This window comes from Pinus tabuliformis, chromosome J (assembly GCF_031772625.1).
Source record: "Pinus tabuliformis cultivar Carrire ecotype Pingquan chromosome J, CPIR1, whole genome shotgun sequence".
Taxonomy (NCBI): domain Eukaryota; kingdom Viridiplantae; phylum Streptophyta; class Pinopsida; order Pinales; family Pinaceae; genus Pinus; species Pinus tabuliformis.
The window spans coordinates 341,685,636-341,708,008 of NC_142295.1; the positions used below are offsets into that span (position 1 = coordinate 341,685,636).

The 22,373-nt window shown below is 36.4% G+C and overlaps 1 protein-coding gene across 5 annotated transcripts in view; it reads left to right on the forward strand.

Moving 5' to 3' along the window:
- LOC149227135 (putative LRR receptor-like serine/threonine-protein kinase At1g56130) overlaps nt 1–22,373 on the forward strand; it is a 330,293-nt gene that overhangs the window by 252,616 nt on the left and 55,304 nt on the right. For all 5 annotated transcript variants that reach the window (XM_089377695.1, XM_089377698.1, XM_089377699.1 and 2 more), the window contains 3 exons: nt 19,859–19,918; nt 20,112–20,156; nt 20,473–20,534. In XM_089377695.1, coding sequence (XP_089233821.1) covers nt 19,859–19,918; nt 20,112–20,156; nt 20,473–20,534 — 167 coding nt within the window. The remainder of the gene's footprint in view (nt 1–19,858; nt 19,919–20,111; nt 20,157–20,472; nt 20,535–22,373) is intronic.

The window sequence follows — 22,373 nt, forward strand, 5'->3', positions numbered from 1 at the left end:
CTAGAAGGCTAGGATGCCCTTCTTGTTGGATGAATATGTCCTGAAGCTCTACATAGATAGTGTTGTGGCAGTTCCCTAGGATGCAGATCAGCTAAAGACATACAGGAAGGAGATGGCGCGAGCGAAGCGGTTGATCTTGGATGGAGTCTGGGACCATATAGTCTCACACATAGCTAGCAAGGATATTGCGAAAGAGATGTGGGATGTTGTTGCCATGCTATATCAGGGCACTTCCGTGCAGCGAAAGATATTCCTAGAGGAGAAGCTGAGATGCATCAAAATGCAGAAAGGGGAAGGCATAGATCCCTTCCTCACCAGGATTTAGGAGGTCCGAGACTAGCTTGCAGTTATTGGGGCAACACCTCAACCAACAGAGCTATTGAGGTTAGCACTGAATAGTGTCTCTGAGAAGTGGCAAATATTTGTCTAAAGCATATTGGGTAGAGACATCCTACCAGAATGGGATAGGATGTGGCCAGACTTGTAGCAGGAGGAGTTGAGGCGAGCTCTATTAAAGAGCCCTATCAGTGGCAACAGTAGCAGCGAATCTAAGGTGGTGAAGGAGGAGGAGAATGTGGCCCTCGCATTGAAGGGTTCCAGTTAGGGGCAAGGGGAGAAAAGAAGGAAAAAGGACCTATCAAAGGTCAAATGCTTCAGGTGTGGTGAGCACTACAACATCCAGTGTCCTCTCAAGAAGAAGGACAAGTCAGAGAAGCAGGACCAGTAGGCAGCTTCTGCAGAGATTGGCAGGTTGTCCTCTCAGTTGGAGGAAGGCTTCACAATCTTCGCAGATATACCTCTAGGAGTGAGGTGGGAGATTTGGTACTATAGTCTCTGTTGTCGCACAGATTGCCACGACAACGCTCATACAGGGGGCTATCACCCTGATCCCCGATCTCCCCGTTTAAACCTGTCTCTCGCGGCTAAGGGGGGTAGACCCTATAGGAAAGTGGATGACCAACTATGAACCAGTTGGGTTGGGGGACATGAAAGGAAACAAGCACTTAATTGATTTTATTAAATAAATAGACAAGTGCCTTCTGAAATAAATGACTAAACGATTATTTATCAAATGCTGTAGAAATATGGATTCATCAACAATCGTTTACCATCAAATAACTCAAACAAAGATTAACTTTTATCAAATTCTTAACGGCTTAATGATACTCCAGCGATTTAAAATTTCGAAAGATAAAGTTAGATACACAACCATGTAATTTTAAACGCTAACCAAATATCACATTCATGTAGCTAATCTTCAAAATGATCATTCAAGCATGCTAAATCACATAAAAATGATAAACATTAATTCCACATCAAAATTTTAGCCTCAGCAGAAAAGATGAAACGTGATAAATCCCTGAACCAAGACTGAATCTGGCAAAATATTTCCAAAATATTTTTATGTTTTCAAATAAAACAAGACTAGGTTAACTAAGGTCTAAATAAATGAAGCTTTAAATCTAAAACCTAAACTATAGGACAAAAATAAAAAAAGGGGCCTAAAAATTATTATTTTTTATGCCTTTTATAATTTTATAATTTTTATGATTTTTTAATTTTTTATATTTTTTAAAACAAAAGTTAAAGTTAAAATCTAAACTAAAACTGAAACAAAACTCTAAAATCTATATCTAAAACTGAAGCTTTAAATCTAGAAATTAAACAAAATATAAAACCAAAACCCTAACTGAAGACTAAAGAATTTTTATGAATTTTTTTATTTGTTATATTTTTAAATGAACAACTAATCAAATAACTTAATTTGTAAATCTAAACTATATTAAAAGAAATCTAACTAAAAAAACATCCTAAGTCGAATATACAAGGGATCAAATAAAAGCTTTAAAAATTACCCTAACTAAATTATAAAGAAAATCTAAAAAAAAATAAAAATAAAACTAAACGCTACCTTTCAAAAAAAAATACGCAAATCTGAAAACGGTCTAACTATGTTAACACCTAACCATATCAAAAATGAAAATCGAAACCTAAACTAACATTACCTTACCATTCAACACATGAAATAAGACTGGCCCGTATACACAAAAAAAACACGTTCTTACTGTCAGACGGCGGAGTTCTTTCGACGGCGGACAGAAAGCTTTGCAGATGGAAGGTTGGACTACGCGTATTGTTGCAGGAAAACGCAGCGGAAGGAAAAACTCGACGACCAAGGGCGAAGGACTATGGAGAATGTTGCGTCTGGAGTAGCGATGAAAGCTGCGGGTAATAGATTCAATGACAGGCCAACAGACAGCTAAAAGTTTTGTGCGGGTATACGTGGAAATGCTGAGGTAATGAATGAGAATGGACGCAGGCGTGAGCCACGGCAAATGGAATAATAGGGGAGCCAAGCGAATGTAGCTGTGTGAAGAACGTTTGAAGAAGAAATCGATTGTTGAAGGTGGACGGAACGCCAATGGAGGTGCTGTGTGATGGACGCGTTGCAATTTCTGGTAATGGCAATCCTGTTTCTAGAATGGTTGGATGCAATGACTGCAACGTGATGGAGCTGCGGTTGATGAAATCGTATTGCAGACTTGGACCTGAAAGGCGTGGGTAACGTTTGGGAGCAGATGGGCAACAAAAAACGACTGCGTAGAGAATGGAGAAGAAAAGCTGCGTGAGGATTCGATTCTGAGTAGGCAGCAACGTGGAGATGGAACGGATTGCCTAGATTGCCCAAAAAAAACCACTGAAGCTCTCCACAAAATCAATATTTGAAATTCCCTGCTCCAAATTTGCCTGATAAAACCCTGAAAATTTCTCAAAACCTGCACCTGTAATCTGCAAAAGAAAAGAAAACCTAAAATAATATGTGCAAGAAATGAAACTGAAAACCCTAAACCCAGCAAAAAATTTACAGTATTTACAATTTCTCGACTCTTAAACAGTCATATTTATCAATAATCAACATAGATATTATCAAAATTCCAGATTTACTATGAAATACTTGAGAAATCTCTCATGCAAATCAGAAAACAAACTTAAATGATAAACCCAGGATCGAAACTGGCTAGGCTCTGCAAGAGAATGCTTGCGGGAGTTGGTTGGTTCAGCCGAGAACTTCCCCAAACGCCCACTGATCTTCTTCAATAAGGGTTTTCTGCACAACTCACTTCAACCATCAATAAAGAGAGAAAAACAGTACTAGATCTCAGATGCAATGGAGATACCTGCCATTATTTCAGAAATTCTAATACCATTCAAACCCTAGTAAGTGAACAAGATACCTGTGTTCAACAATACTCTACAATAAGCTGTTAGTAATGGCTGAAAATTAAAATATGCAGAAAATAAAATAGCTCACAACACTTCAAGAGAGTAACACCAGCAAGATTTCAACCCCAAAGTCTTTCTTTATTAGCACTAGAAAAAGTTTACAAGAGAGCTTCTTCAGCGCAAGACTCACAGATCGAATCTTAAATGACCCCTAGCACCCTATTTAAAGGAAAAATTCCCAACATCTAGTTCGAGTGATCCACGTCAAAATGATCTCGACCGTCAATGAGGATCAAGATATCTCTTAATCTCATCCGTCGAATTTTTAATGCATTAAAAAATTGAAATTCTACATTTATTTACTCAAAATATTATTATTTTATTATTTTTTAAGTTTTTATTTAATTTAATTATTATTATTTTTTTTGTTTATATATTCCTTTTTTTTATTTTTATTTTTATCTTTTCAATTTTTTAATTTTTTAATTTTTAATTTATTTTGAAATGGATCCTCGAACTTAGCCTTTGGAAAAATCACCTAGGACCTAGGACTTAGGACTTATCAGGGGATTAAAACATTTTCTAACCCTCAAGACACTTTACATCATGACTTTTACAATTTTACATCTCAAAGGGGAAAACTCATTTGACATAGACCCTCATAGACCACCCAGTGCTGCGACCAAATATAATCTAGCAGATCAACACACTAGGATTCCTCTAAGATTCTAATGACAAAATTCATTCTAGCTTTGGGGTTAGGCTGAAGGAAAACTCTGCCGATTATGGATCGGTGAGACAAAAAACCTTCCGGAACGTAGATTATCACTAGAAAATTAGGTCCACCTAGGCAATTTACATACATGACTCAACTCTGCTAAGATTATTTACAATTCACACATGCAGACTGGGTTTACAACATAAATTGATCAAGTCCACGATGACTGTCAAATGGCACGGACATGTCGATTAAGTGTTATCCCTTTTGCAAAAAAAAAGGGGGTGTACTGCTATGGGAAGTTGACACGTAGTGGTCAACATCTGGCTCCACTTGGGGACACGTTGCTATACTGTAGGAATGTGAGAATCCAGAATTTGCATCCATGCAACACACAAAAAAATATAAGTAGTGTCCGTCCAAAAAATCATCATATAACATTAAGCACATGAAAGATATAAGCTCTTCATTTATTAACTATCTAGATAAGTAAATCTAATCCTAAAACAGAGATAAAATGCTGAAATAACAAGGAGTAGGGTTAGAAATACAATACAAAGGATGCCCGATGGCATCAGATGTGTTCAATATAGTGTATACTGAGCATTTGTCTGCTTTCAGGCAAATCTATCGGCTGCTTGTTGGATGTGCCATGTCCAATTCTGCATATGGTAGGACTTTTTCCTATCAGAAAATCAAGCTGCTCGCGGCCGTTTGATGCATCAAATCTTCTTCTCGTTCTCTTTCTTTTCCGCTTTTTCTTCCTGCTAGGCTGTATTATTGATGACATGGAACTTTCTGCTTCGAAGCTCTCAGATGAAGTATGTAAGATATTCGTGACATGTCTTTCTTCGTTCTGCATTTTCCCTGTAAAGGATGATGGATCAATCTCACAGGTGCCATGAGTTATAACTTGATCATCAATGGCTGGTGGATTAACCATGTGAGCATCAACCTGATTATTAATTTCCCTTTTATCCAGGTCACCTTCAATTATCCACTTTTCAATGGAACAAAGGACCTCATAGTATGATGGAGCTTGCTGTAACAGATAAGGCGGCTCCTGATCTATTGACATTCCCTCGTTTCTTTCATCCTCTGACCATTGTTGAATTTTTTGAACCTGTATTTTAATGGCATCTATCTGACTAGAGTCTTCAACCTTCATAGCACTAATTTCCCTGGCATGGTTTTCTTCCATATCTTTTATTACTTTATCATTCTTTTCTTTTATGGTCATCAAGCAATACTGCATAGAGTTTATCTCTTCCTTATGATTTGCTTGCATGGCAGCCAACTGATTATTATGATCGAACGTCATGATAGTCATTTCTTCATCCATAGTTAATAACTTGTTTTGCATAGAATTAATTTCTCTATCATGATTAGCTTTCATGGTCGTCATATTTTCCTCTAAACCTGATAACTTGCTTTGCATAAAACTAATTTTTGTGTCATGATTAATCTTCATGGCCTCAATTTCCTTAGCATGCTGATTTTGCACGATCTCCATCTCCCTATTACGTTTTTCCAGGTGGGTGCATAAAGTTCTCACATCATTGGCGTAATTAGTTTGATTAATCTCCATATTTTTTACCAGCAGCATTAGTTCTTGTGTAATTTGCTTCTGATCTTCCTTTTCATTGTCATTTGTCCCTGCTTTTCCACTATCATGGATTTGATCTGCAATAGTACAGGTGGATGGCACATTCTGATATGAAGAATTGTCTTGGAATCTTTCACCGACAATTGAACCTTTCATAAGATTGCTTTCATTGTGTTGCACAATTTTAGGGGCACAAGACGAGCTATCTGGATCACCATATTGATCTTTAAAAGCATTGACAATGTCTTGTAAAGAAGTGAAAGAATCCTTAGGATAATCTTAAACCAATTCAAAGCATTACCCTCTAAAGAAAAGACAAAATGACGCATTTTGACATCTTCATGATTATACTGAGGGGGTCTACAATATATGATCATTATACGAGTAAACAAGCCTAGATGCCTTTTAACAACGACTGAATCACCACTTGAGAACAAAGGTAATTTAGAAATGGCCACTTCCGGAATATCATGGAGATCATCAGTAAAATGACATGGTTTAAACGAATAATCCATGATGAACAACGAGGGACCAAATGGATGATAGAAAGAGATCTCTGCTCAATAAAATCAAGAGATGAAAGAAGTGGAGTCGCCACTTGAACAATGAATCTAATTCTAGGATCCAAAAAGAAATAAACAAGCTGATATGAGAGAGGCTTCTTGTCTGGGAAAAATGGATGAAAAGAAATGGAGTCTCGACGCAGACAAGAAATGAACCGAAGAGTAGGTATCGATATGATGAAAGATAAGGCGATGAAAAGATCCAAATGATGCCAAAAAATATTGAATCTGCCAGCTCAAATGAGAGATGAAAAGATTAAAGAATGATGAGAAATGAGAAGATGAATGTCGCTGAAACGCCAAGGACAGAAAAACTCTATCCCTAGCAACGACTCCAAAAAATGTTGGCGTTACCGACTCAAACGAATGATAGAAAGATGAACGATGAATGATGAAAAGTCGTTGAAACACCGAGAATAAAGTATCCCCGGCAACGGCGCCAAAAAAAGTTGTCGCATAGATTGTCACGACAACGCTCAGACCGAGGGCTGTCACCCTGATCCTCGATCTCTCCGTTTAAGCTTGTCTCCCGTGGCTAAGGGGGGTAGACCCTATAGGAAAGTGGATGACCAACTGTGAACCAGTTGGGTTGGGAGACACGAAAGGAAACAAACACTTAATTGATTTTATTAAATAAATAGACCAGTGCCTTATGAAATAAATGACTAAACAATTATTTATCAAATGCTGCAAAAATATGGATTCATCAACAATCATTTACCATCAAATAACTCAAACAAAGATTAACTTTTATCAAATGCTTAACGGCTTAATGATACTCCAGCAATTTAAAATTTCGAAAGATAAAGTTCAATACACAACCATGTAATTTTAAATGCTAACCAAATATCACATTCATGTAGCTAATCTTCAAAATGATCGTTCAAGCATGCTAAATCACATAAAAATGATAAACATTAATTCCACATCAAAATTTTAGCCTCAGCAGAAAAGATAAAACGTGATAAATCCCTGAGCCAAGACTGAATCTGGCAAAATATTTCCAAAATATTTTTATGTTTTCAAATAAAACAAGACTAGGTTAACTAAGGTCTAAATAAATGAAACTTTAAATCTAAAACCTAAACTATAGGACAAAAATAAAAAAAGGGGCCTAAAAATTATATTTTTTATGCCTTTTATAATTTTATAATTTTTATGACTTTTTAATTTTTTATATTTTTTAAAACAAAAGTTAAAGTTAAACTCTAAACTAAAACTGAAACAAAACTCTAAAATCTATATCTAAAACTGAAGCTTTAAATCTAGAAATTAAACAAAATATAAAACCAAAACCCTAACTGAAGACTAAAGAATTTTTAAGAATTTTTTTATTTGTTTTATTTTTAAATGAAAAACTAATCAAATAACTTAATTCCTAAATCTAAAACTATATTAAAAGAAATCTAACTAAAAAAACATCCTAAGTCGAATATACAAGGGATCAAATAAAAGCTTTAAAAATTACCCTAACTAAATTATAAAGAAAATCTAAAAAAAAAAAAACTAAACGCTACCTTTCAAAAAAAAAAATACGCAAATCTGAAAACGGTCTAACTATGTTAACACCTAACCATATCAAAAATGAAAATCGAAACCTAAACTAACATTACCTTACCATTCAACGCATGAAATAAGACTGGCCTGTATACACAAAAAAAACACGTTCTTACTGTCAGACGGTGGAGTGCTTTCGACGACGGACAGAAAGCTTTGCAGATGGAAGGTTGGACTACACGTATTGTTGTAGGAAAACGCAGCGGAAGGAAAACCTCGACGGCCAAGGGCGAACGAATATGGAGAATGTTGCATCTGGAGTAGCGATGAAAGTTGCGGGTAATGGATTCAATGACAGGCCAACGGACAGCTGAAAGTTTGGTGCGGGTATGCGTGGAAATGCTGAGGTAATGAATGAGAATGGACGCAGGTGTGAGCCACGGCAAATGGAATAACAGGGGAGCCAAGCGAATGTAGCTGCGTGAAGAACGTTTGAAGAAGAAATCGATTGTTGAAGGTGGATGGAACGCCAATGGAGGTGCTGCGTGATGGATGCGTTGCAGTTTTTGGTAATGGCAATCCTGTTTCTAGAATGGTTGGATGCAATGACTGCAACGTGACAGAGCTGCGGTTGATGAAATCGTACTGCAGACTTGAACGTGAAAGGCATGGGTAACGTTTGGGAGCAGATGGGCAACAAAAAACAACTGCGTGGAGAATGGAGAAGAAAAGTTGCGTGAGGATTCGATTCTGAGTAGGCAGCAACGTGGAGATGGAACGGATTACCCAGATTGCCCAAAAAAAACCACTGAAGCTCTCCACAAAATCAATATTTGAAATTCCCTGCACCAAATTTGCCTGATAAAACCCTGAAAATTTCTCAAAACCTGCACCTGTAATCTGCAAAAGAAAAGAAAACCTAAAATAATATGTGCAAGAAGCGAAACTGAAAACCCTAAACCCAGCAAAAAATTTACAGTATTTACAATTTCTCGACTCTTAAACAGCCAGATTTATCAATAATCAATAGAGATATTATCAAAATTCTAGATTTAGTATGAAATACTTCAGAAATCTCTCATGCAAATCAGAAAACAAACTTAAATGATAAACCCATGATCGAAATTGGCTGGGCTCTGCAAGAGAATGCTTGCGGGAGTTGGCTGGTTCAGCCGAGAACTTCCCCAAACACCCACTGACCTTCTTCAATAAGGGTTTTCTACACAACTCACTTCAACCATCAATAAAGAGAGAAAAACAGTACTAGATCTCAGATGAAATGGAGATACTTGCCATTATTTCAGAAATTCTAATACCATTCAAACCTTAGTAAGTGAACAAGATACCTGTGTTCAACAATACTCTACAATAAGCTGTTACTAATGGCTGAAAATTAAAATATGCAGAAAATAAAATAGCTGACAGCACTTCAAGAGAGTAACACCAGCAAGATTTCAACCCCAAAGTCTTTCTTTATTAGCACTAGAAAAAGTTTACAAGAGAGCTTCTTCAGCACAAGACTCACAGATCGAATCTTAAATGACCCCTAGCACCCTATTTGAAGGAAAAATTCCCAACAGCTAGTTCGAGTGATCCACGTCAAAATGATCTCGACCGTCGATGAGGATCAAGATATCTCTTAATCTCATCCGTCGAATTTTTAATGCATTAAAAAATTGGAATTCTGCATTTATTTACTCAAAATATTATTATTTTATTATTTTTTAAGTTTTTTTTTTTTTTTTTTTTATATTCCTTTTTTATTTTTTTTTTTATCTTTTCAATTTTTTAATTTTTAATTTATTTTTAAATGGATCCTCGAACTTAGCCTTTGGAAAAATCCCCTAGGACCTAGGACTTAGGACTTATGAGGGGATTAAAACATTTTCTAACCCTCAAGACACTTTACATCATGACTTTTACAATTTTACATCTCAAAGGGGAAAACCCATTTGACATAGACCCTCATAGACCACCCAGTTCTGCGACCAAATATAATCTAGCAGATCAACACACTAGGATTCCTCTAAGATTCTAATGACAAAATTCATTCCGGCTTTGGGGTTAGGCTGAAGGAAAACTCTGCCGATCATGGATCAGTGAGACAAAAAACATTCCAGAACGTAGATTATCACTAGAAAATTAGGTCCACCTAGGCAATTTACATACATGACTCAACTCTGCTAAGATTATTTACAATTCACACATGCAGACTAGGTTTACAACATAAATTGATCAAGTCGACGATGACTGTCAATGGCATGGACATGTCGATTAAGCGCTATCCCTTTTGCAAAAAAAAGGGGGTGTACTGCTATGGGAAGTTGACACGTAGTGGTCAACAGTTTCAAAGTGTGAAAATTCCAAAATGGAACCTTATTGCAGCAATTGGTATTATTTCTCCTAATTGTTAATTAATTAACAATTTATCGGCTATGGAAAATATCGAAATAAACACACTGCACGCTTCACAAATAAAAATACTGCAGAAAAATAATGCGCTGGAAACTGGGAAATGCTAATACACATAAAATTAACAAAATTATTTTTGGACAAAAGTCGTCGGGAAAGCCCGACTTGGGAAAACCGGTGCAACAGTTGACGATTTATTATTTTGCAGCAGTGAGAAATTCTGAATACAACTGGATGCCGAAATTTGGCAATCCTAAAGAGGAAAATACTGGAAAAACTCTAGTGAGGAATTTCCTCACCACACAAGCAATCCCCGATATAACTTGCCTTCAGAAACTTGGCCCTCTAACACTCTGCGTCAAGCTCTGCGGAACCTACTTGACACAAGCCTCTGACTGGTCTCTGATGAAGTCATTTTTCCTGCTGTTGGCTGGAAAGATGCTTCTCCACCACTTTGGGACTCCTTCCTATCCTCTGGAACTGAAGACGTCTTTCCCTCTCAACATATCGAACTTGCCTCTAGAAGCTGATACGTTGCCCTTGTGTCAGCTTCTCTGTGGCTCTTCTGCCTCTCTGCAAATGCACTCACTGGATTTGGAATACTTCCTCCAGCCTCACTGTCTTTGCCCCTATCACACTACTTCGATCTCTAGCTCTCTCCGACAACTGACTGCTGCTACTCTTGAAATCGATTTGCCAAGAAATCAAATTGCTCAAGTGTTCTCTCCATCACCACATTGACCTCCTCTTATAATCCTCTGTTGGAGCACCAACAACCAAGATTAAAACATAATCGATGGCTAGGATCATCTCTGGATTGATCCATGTGAGTTTCTAGATGATTCTTGCCTTGAATTAATTAATAATAATTAATTAACCATATTCCTTAAGTTTAGACCCAGGACATATTTAAAAACTGGTCAATAATTTAATTAAGTTATTTCTAGGCGGAATTTCAAGAAACGATTTCTGGGTTTTGGAGATCTCATGTATTCTAGAATCTCCACCAAATTTTGTGGCTAGAACACATTCGATGCTACAAAAACTAACACTCCCTCTTACCGAGGAATTTGTTCTAGTGCTGCACACCCTGCCACAACACCCTGTCTCTGCATCATCTCCGATCATGCTGCTGATGTCTAGCCATACTATCCACCAACCACTGCACAACTCTGATATACGTCGCATCTTTGTTGCTACTGACACTGCCATACCGCTGCCAACACTGCATCTGCACTACAACTCCCTCTCATCTATTGTTGTTGCAACTGCAACATCTGCAACCGAAAATCATCCAAAATACTAAATCAACTGTGTTCAGCATGATGCATCTGTCTCCCGAGTCCTTGACTACTGCTAGCATTTGCACTATCACTGAAGAATCTATACTCTTGCTAACTCTGCATTGCGCTCCCTAGCATCTGACTGCTACTAGTTTGCAACTGTCACTCTGGTACTGACTGCATCAACTACCACTGATCCATCCTGCTACTGAATACTATGGTCCCCTATAGCGAGGTATTGATCCATGGGGTGGACTCCTCAAGGACCCTGCCCAACTATAGCGCTTTTTGGCTAAAACATCAAGTCACCCCACCTCACTCCTAGAGGTATATCGACAAACATAGTGAAGTCTTCCTCCAGCCTGGAGGAAAGCCTATCGATCTTTGCTGAAGTTGCCTACCGGTCCTTCTTTTCCTCCTTGTCCTTCTTCTTGAGAGGACACTGGGTACTATAGTGACCGAGCTCACCACAACTGAAGCACTTGACCTTTGACAGGTCCTTTCTCTTCTCCCCTTATCCTTGACTGGGACCCATAAATCCGAGGGCCACATTCTCCTCCTCCTTCACTGTCTTTGATCTGCTGCTGCTGCCACTTATGGAGCTCTTAGCAGAGCTCGTCTCAACTCCTCCTGTTGCAAATCAGCCCACATTTTATCCCAGTGTAGTAGCATATCTCTGCACAATATGCTTTGGAAAAAGACTTGCCAATATTTTGAGATGCTATTGAGTTCCAATCGCACTAGCTCTGTGGGTTGAGGTGCTGCCCCAACAACTGACAGTTGGTCTCGGACCTCTTGAATCCTGGTAAGGAAGGGGTCTATGCCTTCCCCTTTCTGCATTCGGATGAGTCTCAGCTTCTCCTCTACGTACATCTTCTGCTACTCGAAAGTACCCTGGTACAACATGGGGAGAGCATCCCGCATCTGTTTGGCAGTATCTTTGCTAGATATATGTGAGACAAAATGATCCTTGACTCCATCTAGGATCAACCACTTCGCTCGCGCCATCTATTCCTTGAGGAGTCCACCTCATGGATGAGTACCTTGCTACAAGGGCCTAGAGTATTCAGTAGAAGGATGGATTAGTGGCAGTTGATGTAGTCATTACCAGAGTGACAGTTGCAGACTAGTAGCAGTCAGATGTTGGGGAGTGCAGTGCAGAGTTGGAAGCAGTGCAAAAGTGGCACAGTGCAGAGTTAGCAGCAGTGCAAATTCCTTGGTGGACAGTGCAGTCGCTAGTAGCAGTCAGGACTCGGGAGATAGATGCATCATACTGGACACACTTGATTCAATATTTTGGATGTTTTTCAGTTGCAGCAACAACAGATGAGAGGGAGTTGTAATGCAAATGCAGAGTTGGCAGTAGTATTGCAGTGTCAGCAACAACACGGATGCAACATCAAAGTTACATAGTAGTTGGTGGGTGGCAGCATCTAGACATCAACAACATGATAGGAGATGATACAGAGATAGAGTGTTGTGACAGGGTGTGCAACACTAGAACACATTCCTCGCTAAGAGGGAGTGTTAGTTTTTGTAGCATCGCATGTGTTGTAGCCACAAAATTTGGTGGAGAGGCTAGAATAGATGAGATCTCCAAGAGAGAGAAATCGTTTATGGAAATTCCACCTAGAAGTGACTTAATTAGATTATTAACTAATTTTTTAATGTTTCCTAAGTCTAAACTTAGGAAAATTGGTTAATTAATCAGTGTTAATTAATTCAAGGTGAGAATCATCTAGAAACTCACACGGATCGATTCCAAGATGATCCTAGCCATCGATTAAGTTTGAATCTTGGTCGTTGGTGCTCGAACAATGGATTATAAGAGGAAGTTGATGGGAACTTGGAGAATACACTTGAGAACACCAAAAATTCGATTTCCTTGGCAGATCAATTTCCAGAGTAGCAGCAGTCAGTTGCCAGAGAGCTAGAGATCGAAGCAGTGAGTGAGGGGCATGGACAGTGAGTCCGGAGGAAGTTTTCAATATCTGTAGAGGCAACAACAAGAGGGACGAGTTATTCCCAGTGAGGCAGCACAAAGGAATACGCATTTGCTTCAGATTGGCAGTTCGATTTAGCTGAAGAAAAAATCGTTCTTAGTTCCAGAGGTCGGGAAGAGGCTCCAGAGTGACGGAGGTACAATTTTCTCAGTAGAGGTAGGCAGAATGACTTCATCTGAGACTACTTAGAGGCTTGATGTCATAAGGACTATGCACACCAATGCAGAAGCTGATGCAAAGGGTCCAGGAGGTCGAGTTTTTTGAAGGTAGGTGGTGACGGGATTGCTTGTGGAGGAAGGGTAATTCCCTTCAATAATTTTGCCCAGATTTTATTGATGTGGATTACCAGTTTCAGGCATCCAGATTGTACTCAGATGTCACTGTTGCATAATAAAATAAAACCCTCATCTGCTGCACCAATTTTCCCGCATTGGGTTTTTCCTGGGACTTTTGTGCAAAAACAACAACGTTATTTTTTTGTGTATGTGCCAGTATTTTCTCAATTCTAGTGCTATTTTATTTTCCGCAGTTTTATTTGTGAATGTTGCAGTGTGTTTATTTTGATGTTTTCATAGCAATAAATTGAATAATTAAATCACCAGTTAGAAGAAATAATACCAGTTGCTGCAATAGGATTCCAGTTTTTGGAATTTTCACATATAGCTAGAACAAAGTGGGTGGGGTTTAGAGTGACAGCCCCTACCCTAAGCCGTTGTCGCGGTGCCTGTATAATAAGAGTGACAACATGAATCATCCTTCTCCTTGGCATACGACCTCTTTGTAATCCACCCTGTGTTTTGTTTTTGGAATAAACACTGACAACAACTTGGCACTAGGAATAACACAACCTCTTGAGGAAAATAATCTTGATGCTTAGCTCTTGATATTTGCTTCAAAATGATTCTCTTCTAGACTCTTGAGAACTTGCCCCTTTGGTGAAGAATTGAACTCGGTCCTTGATATTATACCCCTGCAAACACAATTGGGGAATTTGAAATGATCTTCCTCCAAGAGATAACTAGGGTGGCACACAAAGTCCACTGAAATTAGCTTGAGTTTCGCTTGAAACTCTTGAACTCTTTCGAGTTGCTTTCAATTGTCAATGAAATAGATAGAATAGAATGATTTACAATTGACTTCCTCCTACTTTTATAATTCTTCATGCAGTCTCCCTCTAGCTTCTAGATTATCCCTTTTTCCTTATTATTTTAAGGGTGGGATCCATTCTCCACTTTTGCCACCATTTAAATAAAATAATAATTTTCCGCCATTCCAATAAAATAATAATTTGCCTCCCTCTATAATAAAATATTATTTTGCCGTCATTCCATTAAAATAATGATTTGCATTCCTCCAATAAAATATTATTTTGCCGCCATTTCATTAAAATAATAATTTCTCCCCTTTTCTCCCAAAATAATATATTCCCCTTTTAATATTATCCAAAATTTGGCAAATCTCCTAAGTGATTTTTACATGCACAAATTTGGGAACATTACATATGGAGGAATTTTAGGGTTTATCAACATTTAATCTCAATGCATAGGTAGGGCTTGCGAAGCAGATTACAGAGAAAAAAGAGAAGATGAATAATTGATGCACTCATATTGCACAACAAGATCACAATGATGCTCTATTAGAGAAATTTTGAGTTCTAAAATGGGTCTTCTAAGAAAAATGTACAACCAAAATAAACTTTATAAGAACCAATAGGATTCAAGATGATGATGTCAACCATTGGGGATGATTCACCATTTTTGGAGTAAAAAAAGCAAAAAGATTAAAAAATAATAAAACTATTTTTTCAACTCATATTTTCAACTTATCTCCCTAAGGTTTTACTCAAATTTCGAGTAGTAGTACTCGTTGGATGTAAAATTTAATTCATCATCCAAGGAGTACCCATGTTGCATACTTTCGATAGGACCTACTACACGAAAAATGAGAAATACATAAAAAACGTGATTGCAATCACATTTTTCATGTATTTCTCACTTTTCGTGTAGCATGGTCCATTGAAAGTATCCAAAATGGGTACTCCTTAAATGAAGAATCAAATTATGCATCCAATGAGTGTTCCCACTCAAAATTTGAGTAAACCCATAGGGAGATAAGTTGAAAATACGAGTTGAAAAAATAGTTTTTTCTCTTTTCCCTCTAAAATTTGATGATGTCATCTAATCTTATTTTATTATTTCCACTATTATTTTATAATTTCCTTAGGAGACCAATCTTAGACCTCAAAATTCCTCTAATGCCAAGACAATGGAGTTATCAAAAAAGGCACCAGGGTCTTATACCGCTGGTAAGTTGAGGATTGAATAACTCCATGCATGATAATTTTATTAAAATAGGACAAATATATACACAGAAATGACCTTTTGTTTCATCTACCCACAAGACTGAGGATGGTTGTTCCTATTCACCTATGACTCTTTATTTTCTCTAAGATCAAAAAATTTACAATGCAATATTACCAAGGTTTAGGTATCTAACATATATGAAATAAAAAAAATCCACAAAATCCTTTGCTAATTGGTGTAATCCTTGTAGTATTAGTCTTGATTCAATATTTTCTAATCAATTTATGTAAAGAAAGAACCATCCGTCTTCCTTGGCAACAACACTACAGATGCAAAAGAATTCTTACATGGAACTATATGACACATATCCAATATTTCTTGGACTTTCTTATATCTCATCCTTGAATACCTTAGGATATCTAAAGGGAAGAGAAATGGCTAATTTCAACCTTTCTAACAACTTAGTGACGTGGTTTTGTCCCCAATGTAGTGGCAATTGGAGGTGGGTCCTGAAATAGGTCAATAAACTCATTAATTAATTGTTGCACCAAGCCTTTTGTCTTTTTGTTTTTTATGCTTCTACCTTGAAATGCAAGCCCTTCATGGAATTACATAAAAAAATGAAACAAAAGTCACCTTGAGTAAGATATTTGGCCATTGTATATTGAGATCAATCAATATGCACTTAGTTGTATCCCTCTAATTGTGATAAGTTGTTGTCCTTTTCCAAACTTCACGTACAACTCATTAAAGTCCATCTGGAATTCACCAATAGCATCAACTTGGGGTCTATGAAGTTATAATTTCTACTCAATGTTATCATAACCAGACTAGTCATCGAACTAGTAGACCCCCTAGACTGGAAACTGGTCAAAACTGGTAAAAAAACTGGAACAAAAAATCAATCATCAAAAACACATAAAATATTCAAATTTTAAAGAAAAGCATATATATTCATGTGCATCCATATGAATCCAAGGTTCTAAACTATTTATACACAAATAAGCAAAATATCTCATTTATATAGTATGTAAGGGTGAACATAACCAAAATAACACTAAGTGCAATCCATCTCTGAACCGAAAATATATCAACAAACAAAACCTAGATGGCCTCTAGCATCCACAAAAAATCATGCCACAAAAAATACCTACATATCATCAAAATATTTTCCTATATTGGGATCTTCGCCATCAATATCACCCTCTAAGCATTAAAATAAGATAGAAAAAGCTTAGCATGTCAAGTCAAGATTTTGTTTCAGTGATGAGTACATTTTTAGTAGGATCATGATACAGGAGTTCAACAACCAATGCCACTAACATCAAGATACATAGAGGGGTTGGTGCTTTTGATTAAATGTTAGTTCCATACCCTCGTATATGACGAAATCCAATGGAAACATTGAAATCCCCCCAATCCTAAAATCTTAAAAATTTGTTAATTTTATTGGATTTTGAGTTGGATCTAAAATCCGACTTCCTCCATATGAAATCCAATGAGTTTGGAACCACTCTCAAACATCCTAAGTCAATTAATGGTAATGTTAAAAAATTAAGTAAAAGTGACATTCTCATTTTCATCCTTTTACATCAAGAATTTAACATTACCATTAATTGATAGCATTAGTAGGGGAGTATGGTCAAATAGTAGGCTTCCCCACTTATATATCATTGCTTTAAAAAAAAAATTGCATTCAAAGGGTCCTTTGTAGCGTCATATAAAACTAGCTGGTTCAGTACCAAACTGGCCGGTTTAGTGAAAAAAGGCCAATTCACTACCGAATGGCCGGTTTAGTGAAAAAAGGCAAGTTCACTACCGAACCGGCCAAAAACGGTCTCGTTTACTAGTATGAACCAGTTTTTCCCTCCAACCAGTGAGACATGTTGGTTTTGACCAGTCCATTTTTGTTATGATAACATTGGTGCTGCTAGAATCAATAAGAGTAACCACAATTATTTCCTTTTAAATTTCTTTTTAACCTAAAGAAACTAATATTGAATAATTCCCAATGGACATAAAGGGACAAAATTGGGTCCTCTTTTTGTTTTTTCTCCTGAATTTCTGCTACCTCCTCTTGATCATTCCCAACTACGTTTGGTTGTTCTTTGGCTATACATTCTATCATGTGGATCATGCTAATAGCTCTATCCTTGTGCACTTTGAACCACTTCTCTTTCAAATTAAAACAAAGTTGTTTTAAATGTAAATTAACAATGATAATAGAGACTACTACTATACTTTTAAACTTTTCAACAATATGTTTAAAGGAGAAAATTTAGGTTCCACTTTACCTTTGAGTTCTACCTTCATTTTCAGAGCAGGATTCTCTTGACAGGTGGTTTCTGAGAACCTGTAAATAGACTTTTTCTTGTTGAATTCCCTACTCAAGAGTGGCAGGCTGGAACACTTTGACATACACCCAAATGGACTCTTTAATATGTAGATATACATGGAAACTTCATGCCCAGGAGAAATATTATCTACAAACAAGATAGCTTAATGGAACTCTACCTTGTTGCTTCATGTTTTAAGGGCTAATCAGGACACAAAACAATAATAAAATGTAGTTACAAATTGGTTCCAAGTGATTATCTTTTGTTGACCTCTCTCATCCCGTGAATCAAATACAAACCCATCAAGGTGAGAGTTGTAAAATATTTTTTTTTGTTATTAACCATAGGGTTCAATTTGACAAGATGAGAGAGTTACTCTATCCAAGTCGTTAATTTGATATCATTGCTAATATGGCCAAACATAGGAATGGGGATGTAATTTTTGGTTCATGCTTTTCTCAATCAGATTGATTCATATGATTGCGCATTTGTTTTGTATAGTTGTTTGAAAAAGGCATAAAATCATGGTCATGATGACCATCTCTTTTCAAGTTACTCTATCCAAGTCATTGATTTGATATCATTGCTAATATGGCCAAACATAGGAATGGGGATGTAACTTTTGGTTCATGCTTTTCTCAATCAGATTGATTCATATGATTGCGCATTTGTTTTGTATAGTTCTTTGAAAAATGCATAAAATCATGGTCATGATGACCATCCTCTCTTCTCTAATTTCAGTGTCTTCGATGGCCTTGTTCACCATTACCTTCATCTCATCATTCCCTTCTATCCATGGTTACAATCATTGAACAAATGGCCTGATTCATTTTTTCTATAGTGTTTCTTATTCATCCATGTGATTTTTATGGCTTCTTCTGCCGGCAGTGAATTATTTGATTTTCAACTATTTTCAATAGCTAAAAAAGAAGCCATTGTTGCTGTTTGAGCATGAAGCAAAGAAAGTTCTTTGATACCATTATTATAATCTTAACTTGAACACAATTGATAAACAAAGAAAGAGTAAGAAAAATGAACATTTTTTGTTCAAATGAAGAGCTCCAAGAAGGGCTTAAAAAAATCAGCTAGTAACATGCAATGACATGCAGTTGTGACAACAGACTTGAAAAAGTTTTAAGTGAAACATGCAATAACATGTAATGACATGCAATTAAAGCAGTGGACTAGTACATAATTTTTATATTATATAATGATTTACTTATCACAATTTAGAATATTCTGACCACCATTCTAAAAACTATGCAACTAAATGTAATAAACAATGTTAATCTTCCAAATACAATATTAATTTGCTAAAAGGAAAAAAAATGTCGTTGCGATTGACCAAAAAGTCAATTTTTTGAACTACCTACAACAAAACATCTAAACAGCATAACATTTGTTGAAACTTACGTGCCTATTTATAATTTCTTGTCCCTCTTACCCCTTTGATCCTTGCATGTGGGATAAGTGGCTTTACATGCATGCTTTATCTTTAACATTCCTTGCATGTGGGATAAGTGGCTTTACATGCATGCTTTATATTTAACATTTCACCATCTAGAAAATTCCAATTGCTACTTGTGTATCAATTCCTTTTATAACTTACTTTAAAATGAAATTAAGGCAATTAATGTCCCACCAACCATGACTTAGCTAAAACCTTGATGGCTAAATGACGTACAAACAACTAGAATAAAGTACATACAACAAACAGAAAGCTCTAAAGACTACATAAGATATCGATAATTACATGATTACGTTGAGTGCAACTGAGTAACATAAAGTATATTATATTTACGCATCATTACGCTGATATGCATATATTCTAAGATAATATGCTATTGTTTATGGAATCTTAATTTTATTGACAATTTTGTCTTACTATACTGCTAATGTCTTATGTACACAGAGATCTATCTTACAACCAGTTTTCTGGAGCTCTTCCAGGATGGCTGAACAGTTTGACAGTGTATGCAAATAGGATTAATTTCTGATATGAAGTCATCAGTTGACTTTTTAAACTAATTTGATATAATTGTCCGTTATTATTAGTAACTTCCTTCTTTACTAGTAAATGTCAGTGTCTATTGTTGGGCAATCAACACGCCTTTTTCTATCAACTACATTGCACAATTTATAATATGTTATATCATGACATGCAGGAATCTGGTAGGAAATTACTTCGCAACAAATGAAACAGATAATAGGTAGCCACGCCCTCTTTCTATCTCATATTTTATTTAAGAGCAAAGACAGATGAAAAATACTGAGTTAATATTGAAAGTATTGTTTGATTTCACCGACTACAGGGGAAAATGCTAGAATTTAATAGACTATACAAAATCATCGGTCTAATATTTATTCAGGATATAAGCAACCGGGCATGAGTCTGAAACCTGTGTCCTAATATCCTGATTTTTTATCTTTTATATTTTTCAGAATATTAAGTGGTGTTTCTTTTCGACTATAATCATCGTGAATAATCATTATAATTGGTAATTACCAACAACTTCGCTCTTACAGATTTTCTGGGAGAGGATTAGGTTGCCTCCAACGGACCTTTCCTTGCAATGGAGCTCCACGTTGTGAGTTATTTTAGCTTCTTTCCTTTTAAATACAAAAGTTGCATTTTACACAGGGTCATCTGCTTTATTCCTATGCAGTAGTGTGTATATAGGATCCTGCACTTGCAAATTGGGGGTAACTATTCATGTAAAGTGGGCTTTATTAATGAAGGCAACAACTTGAAGGTTTTCATTTTCTCTTCTCTTTTCTTTTTTTTGTTTTGTTTGTGCTATGTTTTCAAATGCAGGTTGCTTTTACTTATAAAATTACTTTTTATAATTCAACATAGTGAATATGTTCTTCTCATGGCCCATTAAACCTTTGATCTTTCTTGTTGGTTTCTATTGAGAAGATTCAGCAATGAGCTGTTTGCAGAATTTGATACAATTTTCAGATTTGTCCTCCATTTTTATTGTTTTCCCTGTGGCCATAATTAATTTTGTTATAGCCCTATCTTTGTCTTGTATCTTCATATGTTAATGTTGATAATAGATACCAACAATAAGATTCTTCCCTAATGCTTCCTACATAAGAGAACCTTCCATTTGGTCATTAGTGATACCATTTATTTAAAATGTTTTTCTAAAACTTAGTCACTCTGCTATATTTTGTGGAAAGATGTATAGAAAGGAAGAGAGAATGATTCATACACCCTTGGGGCATTACACATCCTTCTCATCATTAAATAAATTTTACATAAGTCAAGAATTTTCCAAAATCACCTAAAACTAACCACTTCTAAATATATCTAGGATTTGCATGATTTTTTAAAAATATCTTGACTAATAGTGTATAAAAATATCTTTCTAAAAGTGACTTAGACTGACAACTAACTATCTGACTACTTCACTTAACAAGATATTTCATTCTTTAACACTCCCTCTTAATCTCAACTATTACATTCACTAGTACTAACAACTCCCCCTTAATTATGACCACTACTACCTGTTGGTCTCAACTAGGCTTACAATACTTATACCATTTCAATTTTTTTTTTTACTTCTGCATGTTGATCCACAACGCTACTTTGCACAAGTCTTTTCTTCCTATTGCTCCAAAACTTTGTATTCCACATACTTTTTACTCTTTTTTAATAGTTCCTTGTCTTTAGTGTCATCTTTATCTGATTCTTTGTCTCATCTAGTTGTACCTTGGCTACCGTTGACTGAACTTTTCTGTCAATTACTATAAGATCAAAAACAACATATTCATGTTCTTTCATCTTCTCTTCCACTGCCACAAAGTCTTCAAGAACTCTGATGGTTTCCTTGATTTCTTCTACTGAATTTTTTGTTGTAGTTATTGTAGCTTTTCCATAACCACTTTCCTTTATCATACTTGGTGTTTGAAAGTCACTCTTCAAGAAACACTAACTCAACTTCATAATCAAATTCAAGTTTCACTACTAGGTTATCCTCACCTGATATTGCCACTGTAAAGACAATTTTAATTTTATCCTCCACATGTGTATCTACACACTTAGCTTCACTGTTTTTATGTAATGTTCCTTCCTAAATTATTTTGGAACATGATTAATTTCTACATTTTGGGGCCAATTTTGGAGGTGACGGGGCCCATTTCATTTTTATTAGAAGACTTAGGAGTTAGAAGTAAGTTACTTTGGGATTTTGTTAGTAGCATCTGGGGCCACCCACACAAGGAAATACGCACTCCCTAAGCCAATGGTTCGAAATGCATTAGAGGGAAAATCGAAGGTTTAGTGAGGGACCCACGAAGGAGGGAAAAAGGCTCCACGAAATCTATAAAAAGGAGGCAACACTCTTCATTTGACATCTCTTTGGCATATTGATTTCTCTTTGGTTGCTCGAGCTGCTTAGCCGAGTAACTTGTTGTTCAGC